The sequence below is a fragment of the Bolinopsis microptera genome, chromosome 9 (assembly GCF_026151205.1).
Source record: "Bolinopsis microptera isolate Bmic1 chromosome 9, MBARI_Bmic_1.0, whole genome shotgun sequence".
Taxonomy (NCBI): Eukaryota; Metazoa; Ctenophora; class Tentaculata; order Lobata; family Bolinopsidae; genus Bolinopsis; species Bolinopsis microptera.
Window position 1 is genome coordinate 1,661,448 of NC_087080.1, and position 27,571 is coordinate 1,689,018.

The 27,571-nt window shown below is 39.2% G+C and overlaps 1 protein-coding gene across 1 annotated transcript; it reads right to left on the minus strand.

Moving 5' to 3' along the window:
• Positions 1-27,412, minus strand: LOC134820828 (uncharacterized). Its single transcript, XM_063831461.1, has 13 exons — positions 27,191-27,412; positions 26,826-27,027; positions 26,155-26,300; positions 25,316-25,472; positions 21,897-21,936; positions 17,347-17,390; positions 16,806-16,869; positions 16,061-16,140; positions 15,856-15,953; positions 9,532-9,627; positions 9,035-9,162; positions 977-1,088; positions 1-702 (listed from the first exon to the last, which is right to left on the minus strand). Exons 1-13 carry the CDS (start codon positions 27,205-27,207, stop codon positions 543-545), a joined length of 1,344 nt encoding a protein of 447 aa, XP_063687531.1. The 5' UTR covers positions 27,208-27,412; the 3' UTR covers positions 1-542.
• Between the last annotated feature and the right edge of the window lie 159 nt (positions 27,413-27,571).

The window sequence follows — 27,571 nt, forward strand, 5'->3', positions numbered from 1 at the left end:
GCTCTAATTCTATTAAAATGAAGATAAACACAAATTGTGCGCTAATATTTTACATATTTTTTACTGTTGTCAACTAACTTCAATTTTACAGGATCGTTTAACAAAATACATTTACAATTATGAATAAGTTTACTTGGCGACCCCAGGCTATAACTAATAACTATAAGTTAAAGTATAATGTTCATAAATAGAGATTCGGCGGAATGACAGGCTGAGCGCCGCCCAGTACACAGTAACAATTAGTTAGATGAAATCAATCGCCAAATTGCAAATCAATCTTAACAATTATGAATTACAAATTAAGTACTTTTCCCAAGAATCTGAAATCGATACCTGCATGGCAGTTGATCGTTAAACTTAATAGTTCTCAATGTGATTCATGACCACATATGGTAGAGCAAGGATTTCAATGTTCAGTAATTCGGCAACGGATATCCAGAAGTATTGATTAAACCGAAATTAATGATGTGGTTATGCAAATCAGTTAGTGTTACTTCATTAATATACCCATTTCTCAATTATATCAATTAATAGTAACGTTCTCATCCGTTCCTGAACCGAAGACTATTGACATCGTACCACGTGACATCATCATCAGTTTTATTATCGCCCGTTCCATTAGGAGTATCTAGATCCAGAGGTTTCACTTTGCAGCCTCTACTTTTAGTTTCCCGCTTCTTTTCCGTGAACATTATCGGCGACCTGAGGTCGGAGTTGTAAAATAATAACGTCATATATTGCAGGATCTATTGTTACGGTTAATAAAGGTTCTGTTTTAGTATAAGGTGCCAGGATTTCAAAGTGAACCAAGACACGCACATATTAATTATTTTTAAATATAACATTAGTGTCCCACTACTTCTCCCTCTGCCACACAGAAATTAATTTAAGTTGAGACAATGAAAATGGCTTAAAGACTACAAGATTTCTGTGTTGAAATTCAAGATGACGGATGGTCAGTTGTAGAACAAACTACCTCAGTTTTGTGGATTTTTTCTCCTTCCGTCTCCTTCTAGACCCACTCATGTCCAGTGCACCGTCAGCTATGTTGGTCACCATATCCTCCCAATCAAGCATTCCTGGGATCCCTGAAAAAGTAATCTGTTCACTTCATCTGTGTTCTGTATCAGTGCATGCTCGTAGCCTTTTTAATGGCTGTGTGTAAACTGATTACGGAGCGCGGGTTACAAATTTTCCAAAACGTGATTATGTTATATGTGACCGACCCCTGCTTATGATCATGTTCAAGTCTACCGACAACTGAAGTACTGAACACTGATTCTGGCGTTTTCCATGAACTGGGATGTTGAAAACTGGGAATGTTATTTTATTTGTGTAAAATTATTCGATATATTATTAGTATTAATATTACTTTTAGACACTTTGCGGTGAGTATAATTATTGACGATTTCTACTTTTTAGGACACAACAAAAATTGTGTCATATTCGCCTTGGTTTCGAGGGAAGAGTAAGTCTAATTAGACCACCACCTCTGTAAATTACATGAATATTATTAAACTGTTTCTAAGTTGAGCAGAATTTCACTGATGTTCAGCTGACGAAGATGATGCTCAGATAACTCATAAGGACAGTGCCACGATTTACGGTAATCTATATTATATATTGGCTGCATGATTTAAATTGTATGTCATAGGAAATGGTGACAAACTTGAAAATCTTTTTACATAAATCTCAATTTTAAAATATTTATTTAATCAATCGTTAATTTTATCAAACAAATTACATTTTTGAGTCTTCCATTTTATACGTAGTCAACAGTCTACAAACTGTACAATTTTCATTTTTCCATCCATGTCAATTAAGGTCCATACCAGTCCAATACCAGTCAAATTCGTCAGGACATACCAGTCCAATTCGTTAATGTTGGCTATATTACAGTCTGCAGCTGTGCTATGACCCCATCACCCGACATCTTCTTAATCCTCTGGAAAACTCGCCTTCACAATCCTCACCAAATCATCTTGCTCCCCAGGAACGAGTTTCACAGGATCATTAAATACCTGACCATCATAAGTGAGACTATACGTCATACCATTACATGTTTTATCTTGCACCCAACACAGCAGCTCCTTTAGGAAGGATAGCATGCATTCCGGTTGCCACATGTTTGTTCCAATCTCCTCCAGATCTTTCATCGTGAATTTCTGTATTTCTTTGAGGTCTCCGTCTTCTGTTCTGAATCCAATGTAGACTTTGTCTATGCCGAGAGGAGCACAGTGAGCCCAAAACTTCCTGGTTTTGAATCTTTCAAAATTTACATGCTGCTTATCTGTTTCAATTACTGGGGCTGTTTTAAACTCTACGTAGTTCTCCAGGACATCCTGGTGATCCCCGGGTAATTGACAGCCGATGCTAGAGTTGGTGAGCAGCTTCAGAGACCCTATTTGGACAAGTCGTGGCATCCTGACATCAACATCTTGGCAAGCGTATCCTGGCGTTCTCCTCCCTCCCGTCCTCATCACATCCTCGAATACTTTACCCATCACTAAAAATTTACCTCGCAGTAGATACGCCTGACCATCGTGTTGTTCGTCATCACTTTCAAGGTACAGGGTGTTGCTGTACTTGTATAATTTAAGCTTCCACCCCTGTCTTCTATTGTAGGGAGTCTGACATAACTTTTTAATCAAGCTCCTACCAACCACTATGTCAACCTCACACATACTGTAATTCACAGCTTCAGCCCATCTCAAGATTTTATCAACCGAGGAGTAACCCAGACTCGGCTGGGGAGGTGCTTCAGTTCTCAAACTCAGTGGTAGTTGAGCGGGAACTTCTAGTTGAGGAATTCTGCACATTTCGGGGATATCGTCACCAGAGTGTACTGACCACACTGGAGAGTTAGAATTAACCCAAATATCAGGGACACGAATGACTACTCCAGGATTTAAGAAACTAAACTTTTAACACTGAAAACATTCAGATTCTTGCCAAATATATTTCGATTGTAGTCATCTCCAGTGACATTGAACCTAAAAAATGTTAAAAGGTTAGTGAAACTCAAACCGTTACAAAATTAATAATCCGAAAAAGGTATCATTACTCTGCACCTTTTCAAAAATCTATGAGAAACTCATGCACAGAAGAGTCCTTGACTTCCTGGAGCGACATAGCACTTTATTTGAAGGACAATACGGTTTTCGGCCGGGTCGGTCGTGTGAACATGCGCTCCTTGATGCAACCAACACGATTAGACACAACCTCTCCAAAAAAGAGGTCTCTCTACTCCTCCTACTTGATTTTAGCAAAGCGTTTGATGTAATTTCCCACGATATTCTCTTAGACAAACTGTATCATTATGGCATAAGAGGACTAGCACACCAATGGTTCAAGTCTTATCTAAGTTCCAGGAGTCAGTATGTTTCAATAGGGGGCACAAATTCCTCCTCACAGTCCATGAGACACGGAATGCCGCAAGGCAGTATTCTAGGACCTTTACTTTTCATAATATATATCAATGACATGCCAAAAATCAAATCGTACGCTAAATTTGTTTTATATGCTGACGACGCAAACATAATTATCTCAGGTAAAAATCATCAAGAAATACTACAAAAGATGACAGAATTTTCACCTTTATTGATAAACTGGGTAGATCAAAATGGTCTTTCGTTAAACCTTAAGAAAACGTGCTACATGCTCCTCTCACCCAACAGAACCTCAACACCTGACGTAAATATTCAAATTGCAGGCACCACTATTGAGCGAAAAACTGAGGCCCGATTTCTTGGCGTAATTGTTGACGAAAAATTGACCTGGACCAGTCACATTACTGCTCTTAAAGCGAAAATGATGCGGTATATTGGTATTATGTACAAAATAAAAAGTCGGCTGCCGATTAAAGTTAGACTCCAGATATACCAAAGCTTTGTACAGTCTCATATAAACTATTGTTCATTGATATGGGGTTTTGCTGCAAAAAGCCATATAGATGCTTTATTCAGCAAACAGAAGCAAGGAATAAGGGCTATTATGCCTGGCTTCGTAAACTACTACTTTAAGGAAGGTGCCTTACCACAACACACAAAGCCATTTTTCAGTGAACATGAAATTCTCACTGTGCATGGTCTTATCGTTTACAACTCAATTATCTTGATGCATAAAGTTAAAAACATGCCACAATTAGTCCCCAAAAACATCTCTCAAGCTTTTCCCGCCGACATACCCACAAAACTTTCTGATCACACGTCAGCCTGCTCCTGGCTCCAGTTATACGGGAAAAGACACTTTCAAAACAGTATTTTCTACAAGGGACCACTGCTCTCTGTCTTCGCAGACAAAGCAGACGTTACTACACTTCCGACATTATTTTCGATAAATCTGTTCAAGACTAGTGCCAAGAAAATGCTACTTAATCTCCAAAGTGATGGTGATGTTAACGAGTGGCAACCATTCCTACTGCACAATGTTCCTGGCCTAAGACAGTCTAGACGTGAAATTTAAACTTTTAACATTTAACCTGAATCGAATTTCAACTGAAACGAATATAATCTAAGTTTAAATTAAGTCTATTGTCTAATTAATGGCTTGCAACAGGGAGCAGTATGAAAATCACACAACCCAGCACATAGAAACTACACTAAATGACACAAATTTAAATAACAACTTGCAATTACTGACTACCAATATAATAACCGCTCGCATAACTACCCCCACTTAGCGTAGATAAGCAAGCATTTCACTGCCGCTAAATTCTTCTTCCATACATTAATCTCAATCGCGCACTCATAATTACTGTAAGCGCTGAGTTACCGGCCAAAATCATTAATCACTGATGGTAAAATTTTGCACAAAATTTTAAAAACAATAGTCCAAGCTGTTCAGTGCAATTCTAAACTTCTTAACCTATAGGTTATGGATGTGTAATATCATGTGTAGCGTGAAGCGTTGTGTTTTTAAATCTGTAGTTCATAGTACTTCATGATCACAGTGTACTTTTTGATAAACCGTGTGCAGTGCCCTTTCCAGAGGGTTTTTTTTAATTTTTTTAAAGAATTCTTTAACGTTACTATTTTCTATCTATTACTGTTTGTATTATAATTTTGAGTAAACATTAATCGAGTAAACCGCTCGATTCCCAATCAGGTAAAAAGATCATATTAAGGTTTATGGAATATAGGTAATCCAAAGGGATTGACAGTATTAAGGCCAAAAGGTCTAAGAGAATTAAGCAAATGTATGTAGTTATTTTCTTTTACTTCAAGTGTACTGGGACTGCAATTCTCTAAAATAAAAGTTCTAAAAGTTTCATTAAAATCTGTATGTACTCCTAAACCGTGGTCAATCAAGTGAACTCCTAGGCTATACTCATCACTAGTAATATCAAATGCTCTACCATCAACGATTTCATAAAATTTGGACCTGTATCCGTCCATCCTTTTATGCAAGCTATTAATAGTCCTACCCACATAGTTTTTCTTACAAATCGAACACTGTACAAGATAGATGATGTTATAGGTCTTGCAACAACCAGGGGCTGATTTGATCTTTTTGCCATTTGATGTGATGGAGTCCTTATTCATGATCATTTTACAACACTTGCAGTTTCTTCTGTGACAGGGTTCAGTTTTACCATGTTTAGCACCTAAGGCAAGCTGTTTAGATGTAACGAGGCGAGATCTAAGTGTAGATCCCGTTTTCTTTACAAACTGAAACAGTTTATCTTTTCCTTTCGGTGCTGTGGTGGAGTTTGTGGCTTGCTGACTCTCACTTTCACTAAAACTACGAGTTCGTCTCAAGTGACCTTCGTATTTCTGGACAACATTCACCAAGTCATTGTCACTTCCATAACTGGAGATGACTCTGATTGGTATGGCTGATAGCGGGGATTGTTCATTAGGCTCGACCGTACTCTTCCTGACTAACACTCTTTCCATGCCAAGGACTTTGTTAGCTATGTTGTCAGCCATTTTACTAGGGTATCCTGATTCATGAAACGCCCGTTTGAGAATGTTAAGCTGGGTCTCTAATCTCTCCTTTGAATTGATTATCCTCCTGAGGCGTAAACACTGGGAGTATACAATTCCTGAGAATATGTGATTGGGGTGACTACTGCTGAAATGTAGGTAGGACCTGGAGTCTGTTTCTTTTACGTATAGATCAGTTTGAAGCTCTCCTTGATGGTCGAAAGTAAACTGTACATCTAGAAAACTGACATATTCAGCTGTATTTTCTGCTTGGAATTCATCTATTTCAAGGCCATCGGGAGCGATGTTTTCGTTGACCTTCTTTATCCATTTATCCATGCTGAAAACTGTCTGGTAGTACCTGTAAACTGACCTGCTCCGTCGTCAATATATCTCTTAACAGATGCTACTTGGTCCATTAGTGTGGGGTTTGAGTAGACTTCCTTGTTAAGGACATAAAACACAGCGATGTTTGCCAGTTGAACACATAGAGAACCTCCAGTAGGTACACCGTGTATTTGTTTGTACCAAGCATTCTCGAAAAAACCTATAGATGATTTTAGGCTGTGGTTCACCAAGTCAATTAGCCAAGCTTTGAAGTTCATAGACCAGTCGGGTCTTAATTGGTCCATGGCAAATTCAAGAGCTTCAATGACAAGGGAGGGGCTGAGTGAGTCGTAAAGGCCCTTGAAGTCAAAAGTAAACGGTTTATATGTTTTCTTTTCAACTTGGGGTTTATTAGAGTTGATTTCGTCGAGCCAAATTAATGCATCTGTTGTGTCTGTAAGGAGGTCTTGGCAGAAGTCTTTTTCCAGGGGTCTTAAGTATTTCGTGGCTACAAACACATCACTCTTTTTACTGATACCTTCTTGAAGTGCTGTAATAAGTCTCACTGGCGGTTCAACCCCTGGGATAAGTTGGTCTTTCCTCAGTTTGTGGACTTTCAAGGAGGGGTAAAAGTAGCTCTTTCCCGGTTTATGGTGGGGAGCTGTACTTGGCCTGTTGGTCGGGCCTGTGCCTGCCTTATTTGTGTTGTCTGAAATACCCATCACAGACTTTGCTTCTTCAGGTGTAATGAAGCCTCTTGTCTTACCTTCGACCCAAGTGTCAAAAAGTTCACCGTGGAGGGTATGGAGTGGGTCGGAATCAAGTTTCTGGTATAGTTGAGGATTTTCTAGTTTCTCAAGGGTCTTATTTCTCAGTAACTTGGGATCAACAATGAGGATGCTTCCTCCTTTGTCGGCTGGTGTTATTGCTATTATTCCATCTGATACCACACTGTTATGGGCTCTTCTGGGTTCAGGTCGTTGAATCTGCCAATTTCTTTAGCACTGAGGTGTTCCGTCCTTGTACCACGATAATTTCTTGGTCTTTGGACCAAGAGCTGTTCCTGGGCCATATCTACTTTCCTGATAATAGTTCATTCGCCGAGTGAAATGTTTACTTTGATCAGCTTATCTTGCCTACACATTTAAAAAAAAACGAAATTCCTTGCGCACCGCGTACTAAAATTACTTGGATTTCTACCGCTTTGATAAATGACTACATGAAGATGGGGAGTTAATATTGTTGATTTATATAATATAGATTATTTATTCTTTAGTGTAGATTAACTTTATTTTTATATATTTTACCAAGTGTGAAGGATCAACCATACGTTATTGATATTTTTGAAATATTTAATGATACATTGATATAATAATAAATGATTGTAATATTTTTATTGAGGCACATGCCACCCCATCGCGGGTTTACTACTACTACTACTACTAAGCTATCAAATTTATGCCGAACAAAGTTATGGTAAGAAAACTTAATAACATATTTTAATACCATATTTTTTAGGTAAACCTCAAAATCTTGTAGTAAGCAAGGATGGCTAAACAATACTGACATTCTGGTGACCAATATCACAATATGTACAATCTGTAGCAGTTACTCAGTTGCTGTCCGATAAAATTGAAACAGAAAAAGCGGAACAACGCACAACTTATCGGACGTTATTTGACCGGACATTGCGTGAACGGACATTAAAATGAACGCTAGGGCCTCCAGCGTCCAATTAATGTCTGTTCGAACAAGATTACGGGTAAAGCTACTGGACACTGACAAAGGCTCAAGAGATGGTTCTATATATTGTCACATTATTATTATTTAATGATGACTTGTTAATTGATTTTAACAATCACAACACTACATATCCAAACTAATGGCATGGCATAGCAATATCTACGATATCCTAAATCAGTCCCTAAAAAACTTTGCGCGAGTCTGAAAGGCTGTTGGAAGCACAGAGTGCTCCATATTTTGTTTTATCAATAAACCTTTCTTTTTTCATTTTCTTTTTTTTTTATGTATCAACTGCGTGCAAATTTCTGTTTCAGATTTGATCTATTTATGATATATATTTATGATTATGTAATAAAGTTATTATATTCGTAAACATTGGCTGGCTTACAAACCAGTCCCCAAACGAAACGAAACAAACGTTCTGATTTTAGCTCCTCATGAAGTCACCAAACAGAAAGTTCGTTTGTTCCACAGTTAATTTATGTGATTGGCTGATACATTAAACACGTAACTAATAAAAGTAGCTCAATTTATTTGAAAATTGAACTTTGTAGATAGTAAGACGTAGATACTATTACGACTTTGACAACCTCAACGTTTGATTTTAATCCCTATCATTAAAGATTGAAATTATTATTATCATATTTATTGTTATATTTAACATTGCAACTCATCTGACCGTTGGGAGGATTTCTAAAAGAAGGTGTAAACCCTCTGTAGTAATGGACCAGAACATCGAAACCAAGCACATTTATTAGTGTCTTGGATTTAGTAATGTATGATTTCAGCTGCAGATGTTCACTGTGTTCATTCTCTACGTAACTTTACACATCACTTAAAACTACATATGTTAGGCAAAGGATAGCATTAATGCCATGCTGCCATTGCAAGCGGAAGAGCAAGTGTGATTTCTGTATCCTAATAGCTTGGCAGTATTGACAATTATGACAATTAAAAAAAATCAAACTATATCATTACCTTGCAAGAGGAAGAGCAAGTGTGAAGCAAGTCTGTAGCACTTTAAAAAATCAAACTACCTGATCCGTTCGAGTATTTGCTGGCAATGCGCTGAATATCGCTCTGGTACTTGCAGCTTGTGTCCTCGTTGTCACTGTCAAACTTGTCCAACATAAAGTCCAGCTCTACGTTAAACGAGCTGCTGTCTCTGAGAGATAGTTACTAGTTAGGATCAGTTAGGTCAATCAAATAGTTTTTAGTTTTAAAAAGTGTGTATCCCCATCTTCTATTTGCACATGTTGATTTAAAAAACACCGAATACTGGGGGGGGGGGGGGGGGGGGGGTCCAACTACATTTTTGTACACTAATTTAGCGTACATTTGGCAAAAATCTGATGGCCATGTACATTAATGGTCATAAAAAATGTAAAAAAATCGGAAATCCCTGGAAACGGAACAGGAAAAACAGGAATAAACATATTTTGTACATTTTTGTACATGTACATATATTTGGCAAAAATCTGGTGGCCATGTACAAAAATGTAGTTGGACCCCCCCCCCCCCCCCCAATACTTACGATGATTTGGGCGGTAGCACCATAGGGTTTTTGGAGGTTTGATAAGCGGTATCGTGCTCGTACACATAACATTCCTCTGCGTTAAACGTTCCATACCTGGGCGTACTTAGGTTTAAGTTAAAGCACTGGTTAAACGTTCCGTACCTGGGCCAACTTAGGTTTAAGTTAAAGCACTGGTTAAACGTTCCGTACCTGGGCCAACTTAGGTTTAAGGGTTAATAGGGCAAACAGCGACCACCGCTTAAGAGCCGGTTAAGAGCCGTTTAAGAGCCGTTTAAGAACCGCTTAAGAGCCGCTTAAGAACCGTTTAAGAACCGGCTAAGAACCGCTTAAGAACCGGTTAAGAACCGGTTAAGAGCCGGTTTAGAGCCGGTCAAGAGCCGGTGAGCGGCCGCTTAAGAACCGTCTAAGGACCGCTTAAGAACCGCTTAAGAACCGTTGAAGAACCGCCTCTAAAACTGCATTTAAACAACCTAAGAACCAACTTAGAGCCGTTTAAGAACCGGTTAAGAACCGGCTAAGAACCGGTTAAGAGCCGGTTAAGAACCGCCTATAGAAAACAGATTTATAAATCTACTAATAAACTTAGATCCGGATAAGAACCGGCTCTTAACTGGTTAAGAACCGGTTAAGAACCGCCTATAGAAAACAGATTTATAAATCTACTTATCAACCTAGAGCCGGATAAGAACCGGCTCTTAACCGGTTAAGAACCGTTGTAGAACCGTCTCTAAACACCCTACACCCGGCCCCCCTCTTGTCTTTGCCCCCGCTCCCGACCCAGCACCTCTCCACTCCCCTGCTCCCTCTCTTGTTCTTACCCCCGCTCTCGGCCCAGCGCATCTCCACTCCCCTGCTCCCTCTTTTGTCTTTACTCCCGCTCCCAGCCCAGCACCTCTTCACTCCCCTGCTCCCTCTCTTGTCTTTACCCTCGCTCCCGGCCCAGCACCTCTCCACTCCCCTGCTCCCTCTCTTGTCTTTACTCCCGCTCCCGGCCCAGCACCTCTCAACTCCCCTGCTCCCTCTCATGTACTCATGTTTCATATAATGTACATTATATATGTATCGTATCTAGTGCTTAATTAGATATCCACATTCCAGTTGATCAGGTCTGCATGCGAAGAAGTCGGCTTACATTAATTTGGTATATAATATGGCGTGTCACATGACGGCACGCGCGATTCAGCGACGTTGCAGCTAGACGAGCGGTCGCTGGTAGCGATCGCTAGCAGCAACCACGGTGGTCATATATTTATAGTATCCCATAGCTTGTTATTGTCAAGTAGCGGGAGTGCTGGATGCATACAACAAGATGGTGTCAGATCTTGTCATCAGATCACTTTCTAAAATGTAATCAGAGCACGACATACCGTTTTCGTCAACGCGAATGTGATCTGATTCAATACCTATCATTAGGTGTATCTTGCTAATCGGTACAGTGATATCATATTAACACTGGATCTCGTATCCTATCACGCGACAATTATGTTACAATACGCTTAGCTCAATTAACCCGGTAATTTGAAACTATTTTGGGTTAACCCAAAGTTCTCTCCAGTGTCCGAACGGGATCCCGGCGCCGGGATTGTGATTTTAATCCCGGCCCCGGCCAATTTTTCCATTTTGACCGGGAATTTAGCCGGGATTTTTTACAAAAAATAGCTCGGTAATTCTGGAGTTTGTGATAAAAAATTGGCTCTGCCAAAGCCCGAAATTTAAAAAATTAATCGAAGGATTGAAATTTTAGTTTATCATTGATCATTCATGTATACATTTTGAAAAGCATGTTGTAAAGTATAATCAATTGAGTACTGAAGCAACACTAATTAACATATTATACCATAAAAATTCTAGAAATCCCGGCCAAATATCCCGGCCCGGGCAAAATCCTGCTCCCGGCCAAATCCCGGCCGCGGCTAAAAAATGCTAATCCCGGCCAAATCTTAAACCCCGGTCGGTTACAGGTTCTCTCAAATAATAGCGTTAGGGTATGCCAACACGTCGCGAAGCATTGCTATTATGTACTATTTAGGGTATAGAATACCCGACTATAAGAGTATGAATACCTTATCGGTGGAAAATTTTCCGTTGAAAAGTTTGCCTCAATCTCGATTTTGCAAAAATAGGTCAATAATTAGCAAATAAGATTTTTTAGCGAATTTTCGATGAAAATTGAATTGGATTTCTAAGTTTTAATTTTATTGAAATAAAACATGTTAATAACATGATGAGTATAACTAAGAAATGCTGACAGCCAAAATCATAGAAATTCATCGGGCGGTAGAAAATTTTCCAGCCAAAAGTTTTCCGGTTAAAAGTTCTCCGGTTAAAACTCTTGATTCACGAGTTATAACCGTAAAACTTTCTGCACCGATAAGGTAACTTAAAACCGTAATATGCAATAAGACCCCCCTGTTTCGCGGATTTTGGAAGGAAATATTTGTGCCTCAAAACCGCGAATCCATGACCCAAATATATTGGTCTAACTGGTAACACAGGCCACGATAATACCTTGCTGCACTACAAAACACCTCAATATGCTTTCATTTATACAGAGTGGGCCAGAACATCGCGGCCCGATTATCAACCGTGGTCCCAAAATTTTCAAAATGAAAAAAAAATCAAAGTTTTTCTAAAAATTGTATTTCTGCATGTTTCATGTGATTCCAATCATTTTGAGCAAAAACTTTTTTTTTCAAATTTTCCAAATTTCCAATCGAGGAAAACTTTATTTGGTAATTAACGATAGAAGAAGTTGTGGTCCTACAAAAGAAGCAAACTACGAGGGGACGGGGTATAATTGCATTTATTAACGATTTTGACTCATTGATTATTCTGCGTGTTATTTAATAACATATTAACCACTCTAGCCGGTGGTTAATAAAATATTAACCACTCCAGCTGGTGGTTAATACAATATTAACCACTCTTCCCGGTGGTTAACGCTAAAAATTAACTCACCCTGGGAGTGGTTGAATACTGGCGTGGAGGGGTGTTGTGGAAGGGTGTTGTGGGGGGTGTGGGGGCAGGGGCCAGGGCGGGGGGGGGGGGGACTGGGTTCAGGTACATGCTATTTGGTAAACACGTTTGGTATATATTTTATATTCTTTACGCTTTACGTTTATTTTTTTAGTAATTTTTCCCGATCTGACACGATTGTTATTGTAAGATCTTTTAATTTGAATCTTGAATCTTGAATCTTGAATCTATATATTTTGATAAAGTTTTTAGATTAGGCGTTTTGTAGTGCATTGAGGTGCTATCATGGTCTGTCATGCCAGTTAGACTAGTATATTTAGGCCATAGGCTGCATCCCGGTTTTTAAGACCCAAAATTTTCCTCCCAAAATCGGCGAAACAGGTGACAGGGGGTCTGACTGTATAACTATAAATACAGTTAAAGTTATACCACACTGCCACCCTCCCCCACCCTTCGTGCGCGGTTTATGAGGCCCAAACTTTTCATCCCGAGATATTTTCTTGGGAAGACATTGTCTTTTGGTGGTGAAGACATTGTTCAGGTTATCATAACGTTAGCTATAACCGCTTATATAGTATACACCTGGCAAACTTTCGTCATAATCACTAACTCCTGTGTAGGTGCTACCTTGCTGATACGTGAACCAAAGGCATTCCATCAGTGATTGGGTGTGAGATATAGCTCATATGATTGCTCATCTAAACGCAATAACATATTTTCGGCGATTCGTATCACGTGACGTGACTGTGTGCAAATGATTGGGCTGGCGAATTTTGACCGATGACATGCTGTACGTGGCTAATTACCGATTTGATGGGTTTAAAAGGACACTGAAACTTGTATTTATCTATTACACATTTACTACATCAAGATGACATCTCCTCACTTCCTCTCTTGGAACGACCTCGATAGAGCTAACGTGCTGGCAACAGAAGAGAACTGTATACAGTACTGCGTTGACGTTGGGATACTACGAGATCGCAGATACTGTACCACCTGCCAACAATGGATGACGATAGTGAAATGCTCGACTCAGAAGTTTAAAGATGGCTGCTGCTGGCGATGCCCTGGTGGAGCTCACTTCGTGTCCATCCGCACTGACTCCCTCCTGGCCGGGAAACAGATACCTGCTATGAAGTTTCTACACCTACTTTGGCTCTACTGTACCTTTAGCAGCGTCTGCCAAGCTGCAGTTACCCTCTCTATGGATCCTAAGAAAGTCCGGGGATTCTTTAAAGCTATCAGACAGTGCATGGCGGAAGACTTGTTCTCTGGTGACGTGATGATCGGAGGTCCTGGACAGATAGTAGAAATTGACGAGTTTATGTGGATGAGAAAACAAGGTCTCACTCGCTCTGATCCTGATTGCCGGAGACTTTTCAACAGAGAACTACCACTTTTGATGAAAAGACTGTTTGCATAGTTATAACGTGTGATAGCGAAGTACTGAATGGATTGATATAATATTTTAATTTATCTGTACATTAAACTCGTTCTGTAATTCAACGTTGTATCTCAGACAATAATTGATGTACTATTACTATTCGATTAATCATTTATGTAATTTATTAATCTACCTATGAAATTTGATTCGAAATAAATTGAAATTCTAACAAAATTGAAGTCTTAATAATTGCATCTGCGCACTATAAGACATGCATCATGAAATATTATGATTTGCATCGCGATATTGGGTCGAGCCGTCAGGCGAGATGCTAATAGCAATACAATTATAACAAAAGCGAGGTGCTATTGCCAACATTGTTACGTACGTCAAAAACTACTAACCTAGTCTAAAATGGGGAGGGAGGGGAGTGGAGAGGTGCTGGGACGGGAGTGGGGGTAAAGACACGAGAGGGAGCAGGGGAGTGGAAAGATGCTGGGGCCGGGAGCGGGGGTAAATACAAGAGAGGGAGCAGGGGAGTGGAGAGGCGCTGGGGCCGGGAGCGGGGGTAAAGACGAGAGGGAGCAGTGGAGAGGTGCTGGGCCGGGAGCGGGAGTAAAGACAAAAGAAGGAGCAGGGGAGTGGAGATGCGCTGGGGCCGGGAGCGGGGTAACGACGAGAGGGAGCAGGGGAGTTGAGAGGTGCTGGGCCGGGAGCGGGAGTAAAGACAAAAAAGGGAGCAGGAGGGTGGAGAGGCGCTGGGGCCGGGAGCGGGGGTAAAGACAAGAGAGGGAGCAGGGGAGTGGAGTGGTGCTGGGCCGGGAGCGAGGGTAAAGACAAGAGAGGGAGCAGGGGAGTGAAGAGGTGCTGGGCTGGGAGCGGGAGTAAAGACAAAAGAGGGAGCAAGGGAGTGGAGTGGTGCTGGGCCGGGAGCGAGGGTAAAGACAAGAGAGGGAGCAGGGGAGTGGAGAGGTGCTGGGTCGGGAGCGAGGGTAAAGACAAGAGAGGGAGCAGGGGAGTGGAGAGGTGCTGGGCGGGGAGCGGGAGTAAAGACAAAAGAGGGAGCAGGGGAGTGGAGAGGCGCTGGGGCCGGGAGCGGGGGTAAAGACAAGAGAGGGAGCAGGGGAGTGGAGTGGTGCTGGGCCGGGAGCGAGGGTAAAGACAAGAGAGGGAGCGGGGGAGTTTAAATGTGCTGGGCCGGGTGTAGGGTGTTTACATGTAGTTTTAGAGACGGTTCTTCAACGGTTCTTAACCGGTTAAGAGCCGGTTCTTATCCGGCTCTAGGTTGATAAGTAGATTTATAAATCTGTTTTCTATAGGCGGTTCTTAACCGGTTCTTAACCGGTTAAGAGCCGGTTCTTATCCGGATCTAAGTTTATTAGTAGATTTATAAATCTGTTTTCTATAGGCGGTTCTTAACCGGCTCTTAACCGGTTCTTAGCCGGTTCTTAACCGGTTCTTAAACGGCTCTAAGTTGGTTCTTAGGTTGTTTAAATGCAGTTTTAGAGGCGGTTCTTCAACGGTTCTTAAGCGGTTCTTAAGCGGTCCTTAGACGGTTCTTAAGCGGCCGCTCACCGGCTCTTGACCGGCTCTAAACCGGCTCTTAACCGGTTCTTAAGCGGTTCTTAGCCGGTTCTTAGCCGGTTCTTAAACGGTTCTTAAGCGGCTCTTAAGCGGTTCTTAAACGGCTCTTAAACGGCTCTTAACCGGCTCTTAAGCGGTGGTCGGTCTTTGACCTAATTCCCGGTTTAAGTTAAAGCACTGGTTAAACGTTCCGTATCTGGGCCAACTTAGGTTTAAGATAAAGCACTGGTTAAACGTTCCGTACCTGGGCCAACTTAGGTTTAAGTTAAAGCACTGGTTTAACATACTCTTATGATACCCTACCTGTGTGAAAATACCGACGGAAGAGCTTTTAAATGAGCCAGAAACAATTTTGGGGTCGGGGATGGTTCTCCTACCTGGGAACCAAGACATTACGTTGAGATCTCTGTGTGACAGTGGTACCCGGCACGTTATAAGCTCCACAAAACTGGGCAGACAAACACTTGTACTTCGTCTGAGGAAGTGAATAATTAATAATTAAATTAGTCACTTGGAATATAAATTAACTGCTGAGAAGATTCAAATAAAAATATCTGCTTATCTCAGAAAGTTTGTAGTTACCTCTAACATGTTCACGTTGGAGCTCTTCCCCACTGTTATAAGTCGAATTGGAGCCAAATTGTTAGGGTTCATAACTGTCTCTGAAATAGTTTTAATCGTTTAAACAGGTTACAATTTCAACATGGTTCGTCACTCGGTACCATAACTTCATCTCTCTAGTACTATAATAATCTGGTACGGGAAGTATTCTGATTTGTGTGTACTGTGCAAATCAGGCTTAACGCTAGTAAAGTCTCATCCCAGCATTAAATGATTCAAAATGGACAATGGTGCACAATGCACATGACAGGTCATGTTGGCACAGGAGGAATCTATACGGACAGGCTTTTCACGTGGGAAATTTGCAAGCAATGATTAGATAGCAAAAGTGGCAATGCGCGTACAATTTGCGCCTTGTCAATCACGAAATATTGGATCGGTAATGCGCGTAACAGACATGACACGACTTCCACGAGGCAATTCCTTTTCGTAGGTCTACGACTCATTAACAATTGGCGTGCAAAGATGGCCATTTCTCAAATTGCAACACTCAAAAACATCGAAATGTATAACACGATCACCTCTATCAAATAATGTGTGAAAAATATTCACGCAACGTACAATAAAATATTCCATTAAGTTGGCGGTTACAGCATAAAAAGGTTGTGTGTTACATCGTCAAGCAGAGCAATTTGAAATCCAGCTGTTTGAGAGTTTAACGCATGCAGCCATACGTTTTAATATAGAATATAAATTTAAACCGTACCTTTTCTGTAGGGTTTTTTGTAAAGCGTCTCAGCAGCGCTAGTCGGAGTTCTGGGAGACGATTCCTGAATTGACAGACAATCAATTTACTTGTATTTAATGTTTACGTGTGAGAAAATAATGTTTAAAGTTAAGCTAATTTGTGGTACCAACATAATATGTTCTATGTCAAAAGGTAATTTACAGAGTGGATCGGAACTAACGCAATGATTCAGCAGTAAATGAGCTCTGAATCCTAATATCTTGGCAGTCATCCAAGTTATGACAATTATGCACCAAATAAGATATAACTATACATGAAGATTGTTTTGTCACGTGGTGTTCAACACAGCCAGTAAAACTGTTCTAATATCGTCACGTGATGAGGTTTGTGATCAGTATAACATTCACGACATTGACCACAGATCACGATTGTATATGAGAACAAGTACAAACCATATTATAACGAATTGATCAATAACAAAAACATCTTTCTGTATAGTCAAAATATAAAGAAAAAAGATATAAACAAAGAATCTAAAAAGTAAGAAAATATATTTAACCTGGCGAGTCGGAGATTTCGTTTTACCTTCGACAGAACTTTCAACTGAAACAAGGCTTGGGTAAGGATTTTTAGAAATTAGAAATTTGCGAAGGAATGTACACTGAAGGAATTCTATTTTCACGAATCGATCTGGATATAGAATTATAGAATAAAAAAATTATTTACCTTGAGTTTATTGTTTATTACAGAGTTGGCACTTCAACAATCAATACAGACTTTGAAATTCAGCGAAATAACTTTCACTCTAACAGAAAATTCCTATCCATAAAATTCCATATTTATTTTAAGGATCAAACAACACGAACATAGCACGCAAGAAAAAAAGAAAAACGCATCCAAGTACAACGCAAGAATATGCAATATAAAATCCATCCTTCTCACATGATAACGCAAAGAAAACTAACCTTGATAATTTGTTACTCTGTAATAAAACAATAGAAAACACAAAGAGGACGAGAGGTGCGACATGCATTTGATCTGCATTTGATCTGACACAGAGCTCGGCTGTATCATGATGAAGGCCAGCCAGCGCCTCCCCTCCCAAGTAATGAGACGCTGAACACATGCCACCCTTCCTCACAACAAATGCCACCTTCTATAGTTGAATTTTTCAATCGATCACTGGTGGTGTTGGCTAGATTTCTTTTTTTCAGTACTCGAGGACATACTAGCGTGACATGTGCACTATTTGGCATGCACTGAGTTTAGTAATGCAGACTCTACGGATCTTTTGTGTGAGATGAAGTTCCCCACGTGACAGGATTTAGAGACATGGTAAATTAAAGGCAGGCGCTGAACATATTAGATCACTAGTGGACGAGTATTTTGCCAGGCAAAACATCCTTGGAATGTATCTAATGATCTGTTCGAGACAGTTCTATTATGCTCATAATATCACGATATAATGTAATTAGGTCGATGACTCTTTTGATGATTCAAATAGGCTCGCTGCACAATTCAACAAGTAGGAAACTGATACGTGAACAGTGAACACTACATAATATTGCAACCCTGGGTTGTTTCTTGAACTGCTTAATTTGGTTTCGAAAAGGAATTGTTTAAAAACAACAGCATATTCTACATATTAATATGTTATCGACCAATACAGTCTGTACAATGACTGCTCTTACTTTTGTTTTAAATCAGAGTTATTGATATGGAATATTCCATGCAGCCATCTAGCAAGGTCACTGAGGAATGAGGATGGCACAAGACACGATTGAGGTACTAAAAGTTCTATTCCCAAAGAAAGCTTTGATAAACGGAAAATCATCAGAATACAAAAAGAGATTTTTGAAGAAGAGCTTTTCTGCCGGCCCCGTGATTGAAATTTCGTGGTTTTGACTGATTTTTACCAATGACCAATCAGTGAGAGTGACACAAGTCGCCATCAAGGTACTGGAAGCAGTATATCCGGAGAAAACTTTGATGCAAAACTTTGATACATTCTTGGTGAATGGGGAGGATTTACGCTTGGATTACAGACTCAATTGCAAAAGCAACAGCATATACATTGCACGGTGTACCCTTTGTAGCAATTTGCCCCAAAAATTGAAGGAGGACACATATTTTGGACAAACTGTTTCCCCCATGCATGTGCGGATGAATGGCCATAGAAATAAATTTAAGATAGACAGTTCTTTGACTTATGAGAAATCGGCCCTTTCAATGCATTGTTTTTTGACTCATAAATCCTCCTTTAACATGTCTTTTTATAAATTAGGAATTGTTAAGAAAGTGAAGCCGCTGAATTTAGATAGAGAAGAGGTCAGACTGATTGATAAATTTAGGACTAAGATTTGGGGCTTAAATAGGATAGTAGTTGTTAGATGATTTCATATTTATATAGTTTCATTTTCATGTTTCTATGTGTTGTCGCTGCTTTTTAATATTGAGTTCTGATGCTTTGTACATGAATTTCCCCGATTGAATTTTGATTCCCTGATTTGCAAGTTTTCAGACATTGGTCTGTGTTATTTCATAAAAGTTTTCTGACTTACGTATATTCAGGTCTAATGATGTAGTTTTTCTACGAAGATTTCAACCTGAACCTTGTGTGTTTATTTACTGTGTGTCCAAACAAATAAAGATTTGATGTAATGAAGATATTGAATATGTCCTACCGGTAGGACATATTCGAATTTTAGCTTTCCGCGACCCAAATTTCACTGTGTTGACTGAATTTTTCTAGAATGACCATCTTACAGGGTCACTGAAAATGGCACAAGACACGATTGAGGTACTTAAAGTTCTATTCCCAAAAATAGATTTGATAAACGGAAAATCATCAGAATACAAAAAGAGATTTTGAAAGATTTTTGAAGAGGAGATTTTCTGTCGTCCCCTTGACCGAAATTTCGCAGTTTTTACTGACATTTTTACCAGTGACCAATCAGTGAGGTCGGTGAAAGTGACATAAGCCGCCATCAAGGTACTGGAACCTGTCTATCCGGAGAAAACGTTGATGCTGAAATTTCTACCGGTAGCAGCGTAGGACTTTTTCAAATTTCAGCTTTCTGTGAATTTCACTGTTTTAAAGTTTTAATTTGTCTGAATTTTTCTCGAATGACCAATAAATGGGTTCTCTGTGGGTGGCACAAGACACATTTGAGGTACTATCCTATTACTAACCAGATCAGCCCTTGTCAGACTTCCAGCTGCAACTACTAAATATAATTGATGAGTTACTGTGACCAGCTGTCAGAGTTTAGAATTTAATTAGTTACTTAGTTTCTTAGTTAATTAGTTAATTAGTTAATTAGTTCCTCGGACCTCATTACAAAACCGGCCTCCCGATAAAGAGTAATATTGAATTATGATATCTTAAACAAATATATTTTAAACGACAGTATAATTACTGTAGATCACTTTAACCACTGTTATTCCAAATCTAAAAATGACTCTGTATTTCGCGTGCATCAAAATTTACAAGCGGGTCAGTAGATTTAAAAAGATAGAACTGCAGAGTAACAGAAGACAGTGTTAACCGAGGTAGGAAATCCACACAATAGCGGGCAGTACTTGGCCACAAGCTTCAAACTTACATTTTTAAGGGAATGGAGAGCTGAAGATACCTCACAAATGTTTTGTTAACTATTGATTCCAACGAAGTTTTTTTCAGGGAGTCAGTCCCAATAACTGAAGAACTCAAAAACCATGGATACACGTACATTAGGGTGGAGAATAACCAGAAGGGCATTCTAAAGATCCACTAGATATCGGAATATCGCCCTTCAACATGTATAAGCCAATACAAAGTATAGCATTTTCCAAGTAATTCCGGACTCACTGTTCTACCTTGTGGTTTAAAACTTATAAATCCCACTCATTCTTACATATATATTCTGGAATATGATTGTGCAGTGTGCCCCCGGAAGGGAATTTTCCACGTTTTTGGAGCACTGTCTCCCATTTCATAGCATCGAACAATGACACTATACCTCAGCTGCTAAAATCTCAAATTAACCAGAATAGCTGAAACAAGAATTGCGCCCGTTGTTTTGTTTTGGCGGACGCTAGATTTCCATTTCACATTTACTATAAATTTAAGTATAAGCTCCAATCAGCTCACTTCAATCTTCATGATAATAATATTGATAAATTAATACGAGAAACACTTGAAATTCAGTTCAAAAACACTCGAAATTCAGTTCAATTGCCGTATAACTTAACTTGTATCTGTAATTCAAGAAATTATCAGCAAAGGTAAACTATACTCGTGTACACATCAATACACTATGCGTGCCACGTACAAATTGGGCGTATTACCTAATAGTAATATTATACATTACATGCATCATATACATTAAAACACAGTCGCGCCGCGCATTCATAGATCACAGGCTATCTATACATCACATCTCCGCAAGCAATCCTCGCGTGCGCGCAACTTTTTCGTTGCATGGTAACGGACGGAATGACATCATATTCAGACCCGCCTACTGCTATCTCCAAAATCCACGTTTTTCTGCAAAAACCTCCATTCGTAACCTTTCACTATTGCCTTTTTTCAAAAGGGTGAAAAGGAAAAAATAGGGGCCAGCTTTTCGTGGCTGAAGTACAGGATGGAAACTGGAATAGGTTAAATCACAGTAGATGTTGAAACTTATTCGGAACTTTAAACTCATAATGACCACTCACTATAGAAAGATATGTCAGGATGTGAAGGTTGGAAGTTAAAATTGCTCTGCACCACAATTCATCAATATGTGTCAAGATTCCAATAATATTTTAAATACACTATTGTCCGACTTTTCCATGTCTCGTGCACAGCAAAACATGCAACATTGCAGAATATTCTGAACTTGCAAAGGTAGTTACAGCGTGTAAGTGGACTGCAGGAAGAGAACCTGAAGTTTTGCACGTGTGCAGTTCACCCCACTTCAGTGATCAACAAAATAACTGCTTAGCATGCTGCTAAGGTGTAGGATGCTGGATTATCATAGAATATTTACCGAGTATATATTTACTGAGTTTAGTGTTTACATTAAGCAATCTCAATTAAACTTGAATAAAGGAAATTGAGAGCATCTGTTTTTATCTTTGTACCTGAGTTTTTTCCAGGGTTAGACTTGCCGCTGTGTCCGGGCTGAAAAGATAGGATAATCTTTACTTCACTTAGTTATAAGAATGTAAGATTATTATAGAGGATTACTCGCAGTCGGTTTAACATGTAGACAATTAAAGTGATTGTATCTAAATGTAACACGTATAAATAACTGATACAATTATAAGATTATAGACATCACCAGTTTTAATCGTAGCTGTGAATTCTAGATTATCTTGGTATAGATTTATCGCATTTGAGTGGAGAAATGTGGGATGTATATAGTACATATTATTCTCTACTATAATTCAGAGAATTCTTTCTGCTGTCTGTACGACCGCCCACGTGCAAATTAGATGAAAAATAGGTAGTTGCGTAGTAACCATAGTACCTTAACGAGGATTGTTACACGCACGTGCACGTGCAATGATTGTTTTAACGTCATTTTAATCGGTTTTGTTGATATTACGCTGTGTTTAGTACGAGCAACATTTTATTTGGCTGTATCTTCGGTTGTGTAGGATATTTTTTGACGCGATTTAAACTTACTAACAAAGAATACTATTAGCGTCCTCCCTGTGACCACGGCTTTTCTAGTTTGTTATATAGTAGTGTTGAAAGTATGAACACATGAAAACATGTGCATCCACATCCACACCCACTTCCACTGGTCTTTATTGTGGGTGGCCGGTGGTGACGACACAATGCGACACACATCTTAACAATAACATTAACAGAATAAGTTCTCGATTTAAGTCGATATTCAAAATTTCTATAACGTTTCAATTTGTTTGCTGCAATGAGGACTGTAATCCTGATTATAAATTTCTCTACTCTTTTCATTTTGGTAAATGCAAACTGTGGCTACACATACACTGACCCTGTCCATGGTGTTCAAAAGGTGATAACAGCAGCTTGGCAGCAGATTACAGGACAACTTACCAAGATCTCGAAAGGAGATTCAGGAGTGTGGGGTGTCAATAGCAATGACAAAATCTACCAGCTTAATACTAATGGAAACAGCTGGACTCAAATCGCTGGTGGATTGGTGCAAGTTTCATCTGGGGCATCTGTTTGGGGGGTCAACAAAGCCGATGCAATCTACAAGTACTTGGGAGACAACAAATGGAGAAAGATCGGCGGACTACTGACAAACGTAGATGTGAGCAACAAGGATCACGTGTGGGGAGTGAACAGAGGACAGAATATCTACAGAAGGACTGGCGGCTCATGGCAGCATATCGGCGGGAAACTCATCCAAATCAGTGTCGGGGAATCTGGGGTGTGGGGAGTGAATTCGGCACACGATATCTACTACCGAGTGGGAACGTACGGTGACGCCGACACTGCTGGAACAAGCTGGACACAGGTTTCTGGAAAACTGCAATGGATTAGCTCAGGAACGGACCTTGTTGTTGGCGTAAATTCTGCTAATGAAATCTTTTACCGCGAGGGAATGACAGCAGATAACCCTACAGGCACAGGATGGGTAAAGGTATCTGGAAAGTTGATGCAGATCGATGTGAACAGAAAAGAAGTAGTTGGAACTAACTCTGGGCACTCAATCTACAAATCTCCAGTCGGAGATGAATATGTTCAAAAGGTGATAACAGCAGCTTGGCAGCAGATTACAGGACAACTTACCAAGATCTCGAAAGGAGACTCAGGAGTGTGGGGTGTCAATAGCAATGACTAAATCTACCAGCTTAATACTAATGGAAACAGCTGGACTCAAATCGCTGGTGGATTGGTGCAAGTTTCATCTGGGGCATCTGTTTGGGGGGTCAACAAAGCCGATGCAATCTACAAGTACTTGGGAGACAACAAATGGAGAAAGATCGGCGGACTACTGACAAACGTAGATGTGAGCAACAAGGATCACGTGTGGGGAGTGAACAGAGGACAGAAAATCTACAGAAGGACTGGCGGCTCATGGCAGCATATCGGCGGGAAACTCATCCAAATCAGTGTCGGGGAATCTGGGGTGTGGGGAGTGAATTCGGCACACGATATCTACTACCGAGTGGGAACGTACGGTGACGCCGACACTGCTGGAACAAGCTGGACACAGGTTTCTGGAAAACTGCAATGGATTAGCTCCGGAACGGACCTTGTTGTTGGCGTAAATTCTGCTAATGACATCTTTTACCGCGAGGGAATGACTGCAGATAACCCTACAGGCACAGGATGGGTAAAGGTATCCGGAAAGTTGATGCAAATCGATGTGAACAGAAACGAAGTAGTTGGAACTAACTCAGGACATTCTATTTACCGATCTGCAGTCGGACAAAAATAAGTTGGCTGTTTGAAGAGCAATTCGCCAAGAAAAGGACTGTAGTTGATTTTATGCTCCTCGTGCATGCGTTATTGATTATTCTTTATTATTTGAAAAAAAATTAAACAGATTATCTCAAGATTGTCCACAAAAAAAAGTGTGTGCTATAACATTTTGTTTCGGGATCGGTCACATATTACGTACACCGAATTTTGTGCACTTCGAACCACTCCCATCCCTTTCATAGGCCACTTTACCGAGCGATTGTGTGAAAGGCTTAGCTTTTTCAAACCATCTTGCGTATTATGTGAACTATCCCTCAGTTTATAAATTTTCTCACCTATTATATGTAATTATTAGAACCAGTATGCTCATCTTACTCTTGGCCTTGAATTTATCTTTTTAAGTAGTTACACAATAACATTTAATAAAATGGGTATGATATACATCTTTTTTTTGGTTTTATCCTATGAGCTAAAAAACGATATCTTGTCATATTATAATATATAATATATAATATGCTATATATTAATATATAATGAATTTATCTCACACGATCAAAATTTAGTGAAGTATTCTTAAAAGCTTAGTAATATCTTTCCATTTTAATAAATTATTCAAGATCATTAGTTTCAAATTAAGAAAACCACCGTTAATTCAACATTATCACATTAAGTATTACATTAAGTATTACATCAGCATTACATTAAGTAGATTTATTTAGTATGTGTACTGCCTCCCCCGCACTATAACCGACAAATAAACTGGTTGCAAGATGACTGTTTACATCACCATGGCAACACAAAGGTAACTAGATACCCTAAATCTAGTTAACGACCACCCTTGACATTCTTTACATTTTCGTGTTAATGGTTTAAGGGTCCAAGTGATATGATGGTTTTTTAGCGAACATATTTTAATCATGCATAAGAAGAAGAACACTGCATGATCATATTGAGTGGACTTATGATAATTGGTACTGAAATGCTCAAGCCTAATTTCTAACCAAGTTTTAAATTAAAAATAACTAATATAAACCAATACAAAACAAACGGGGTTAATAGATAATAATATGATCACTGATCATGGTGGGTTAGACAGTAATCAGGATAGAAATGTTTTGTAATTATACTCAAAATAACAAACCTTAGCATGTTTCCCAGAGTGAGAGCTAGAATTATCTCCGTACGTTGTGGAAGGAATGTAACGGTTCTGTCTGGGTCCCCTGCAACACCCTACTATACCCTTACATTCCTCAATAGTTGGGTTCCCTGTTTTCTGATGTACAACCAATGGTTGCAACCTGAGGAAATATTATTCAGTGGTTTTGTTTGTCTGTTTTGTAAATACTGCAGTAATACAAACACTTATTTATAATATCATTAAGTGCCAGTTTTAACTGTGCATCAATCATGTGCTAACCGTGTGCTTACCGTGCGTTAAGATTTGTGCGTTATCTGTGTCTCAAGTTATCATATTAGTGCCATTTTCATTTACCTTACTCGATATTATTATCACCGGGATTAATTAATTTACGGGTTTTTGAAAATTTCGCCTTATTTTCCCGGTACATAATTTTCCTAGCCGTTACTGAATCCGTCACTCTCGAGTAAGGTAAATCCAGTAACTTATATAATAAATCTGATAACTTATATATTAAAATTTAATGATGGCTTCACAGGCGTTTTGTTTACCTCCCAGCGGTCATCCACCGCTTTTCTAGGTCATTTTTATCTTGAAGCTCCACCATCGATCTGTTATGGGTATGTAGAAAACATACAAATCGCTATACTCACTTTATTATTAAAAATCATAACAATTTATAATTTTTCGATCGTTTAAAAATCGCGTTACATACTCAATACATCATACTGTATTAATTGACAATATTTTTCATTTGTCGATGAAAATGAGGTCTTCAACTAAACTACTCTGCTGTTCATAAAGGAACCAAAAAGAGTAGTGTGAACTGTATAGTAACCCACCTTGCTTTCAGGAGCCAACCAAAATACTGCCCAGTGTCCTTCCGCTTGTGGTTAGTTTCTGTCATTCTGTTTATAACAGCACTTTTAACCCTCTTTACACTCGCATCTATATTTGAAATCATTTCCTTACTCGGACTCGGTATCTCCTGATAGTGAACAAGTATAATTCAAATTACCTTACCTTAAAACAATAAAACTGTTAACTGCCTTCCTTAAATTACATCATCTTTCCTAGACGCCCTAGTGTCTTGTTTAGTCTAGTTTCTTATTTAGTCTAGTGTAGCATGATTGAGAAGAATGATTTTTACCATGACGTCCCTCCCACACCTCATTTTAGAGACACCTCCTTCCCCAAGAACAATACTTTATTGCTGACAATTGTGAAAAGCCAACTTTTGCATGATTCGTACTCGCTCATTTGATAATTCATTCCATGAGAAGTTTCAATTGGCACACTTATATTCTGCACATTAACATAATATTCTATTATCAACATCTCCAATGGCTTGCACAAGAATTACAGCATTGCAAGAGACGGCACTGGTCTTTAAAATACATTAAACATTATGAAAACGTTTTTTAACACACAGGATATATTCATAATTCTGTAAAGAACCACTATCCAGTGCATCAGCAGAACTTAATAAAGTAACAATGATAACTGAACTAACTCTGTGTCTTCTGTAAGCAGAATCAGCTGCAGGTATCTGTTTAAAGGGCTGCTGAACCGGAGAAATGAGAGAGTTGTGCCGAGAAAGTGAGAGGAGAGGGATAGGTTTGATCATACAGTGAGGCTGGTTCACGGTTCTTGGAAACGTTATGTACTGGGTTGTTGCCCTACTTTGTACCATCTGTCTTCTTGTATCGATAATGCTATCAAGATATTTTTGAATAAGTGAAAATTATTGATGAATTTCAGGATTTAACAGCCATTGGCAGTCAAGTTTTGTCTTCAGACAAGTTTTGTATAGATATTTTAGTTTTGCAGCAAATAAGAGGACTAGCTGGTAAAAGCAAAACATTCAGTTTTTTAAACCTGATTGTAGCTGTCATGAGAAATTCATAATGAATCTAAGACTGAAATATGATATTTCTCTGATTCAAACTGATGCTGCTGTTTTCTGACAGAATTGCTTAAAGACCACTCAAAAATCCGAGGTTTTCAAGCACTTTTGACACATTCATGACAACTTGTGGCATAATAATCGGCTTCAAAGGGGGTTTCTGATGGTTTTCAGGAATAGTTCTTGACCTAAAAAAGAAATTTGGGTTAAAGAATTCAGAATTTTTTAAATGATCTTTAAGCATATTTGTTAGAAAACGGCAGAATTATCCTTATCATAATATTCTGATTTCATTAATTTCTCAGCTGTGCATCCTTGCTTTCAGTGGGGCAAAATTTATTTCTGTCAAATGA

Bases quoted from the DNA above. Each gene is read 5' to 3' on its own strand.
- LOC134820828 (XM_063831461.1), bottom strand. The intron at 17,391-21,896 runs GTACAAAGATAA...GCCTTGTTTCAG, and splicing joins TAACCCTGGAAAAAACTCAG to TTGAAAGTTCTGTCGAAGGT. The intron at 1,089-9,034 runs GTAGTTTGATTT...TTACTTTTTCAG, and splicing joins CAAATACTCGAACGGATCAG to GGATCCCAGGAATGCTTGAT.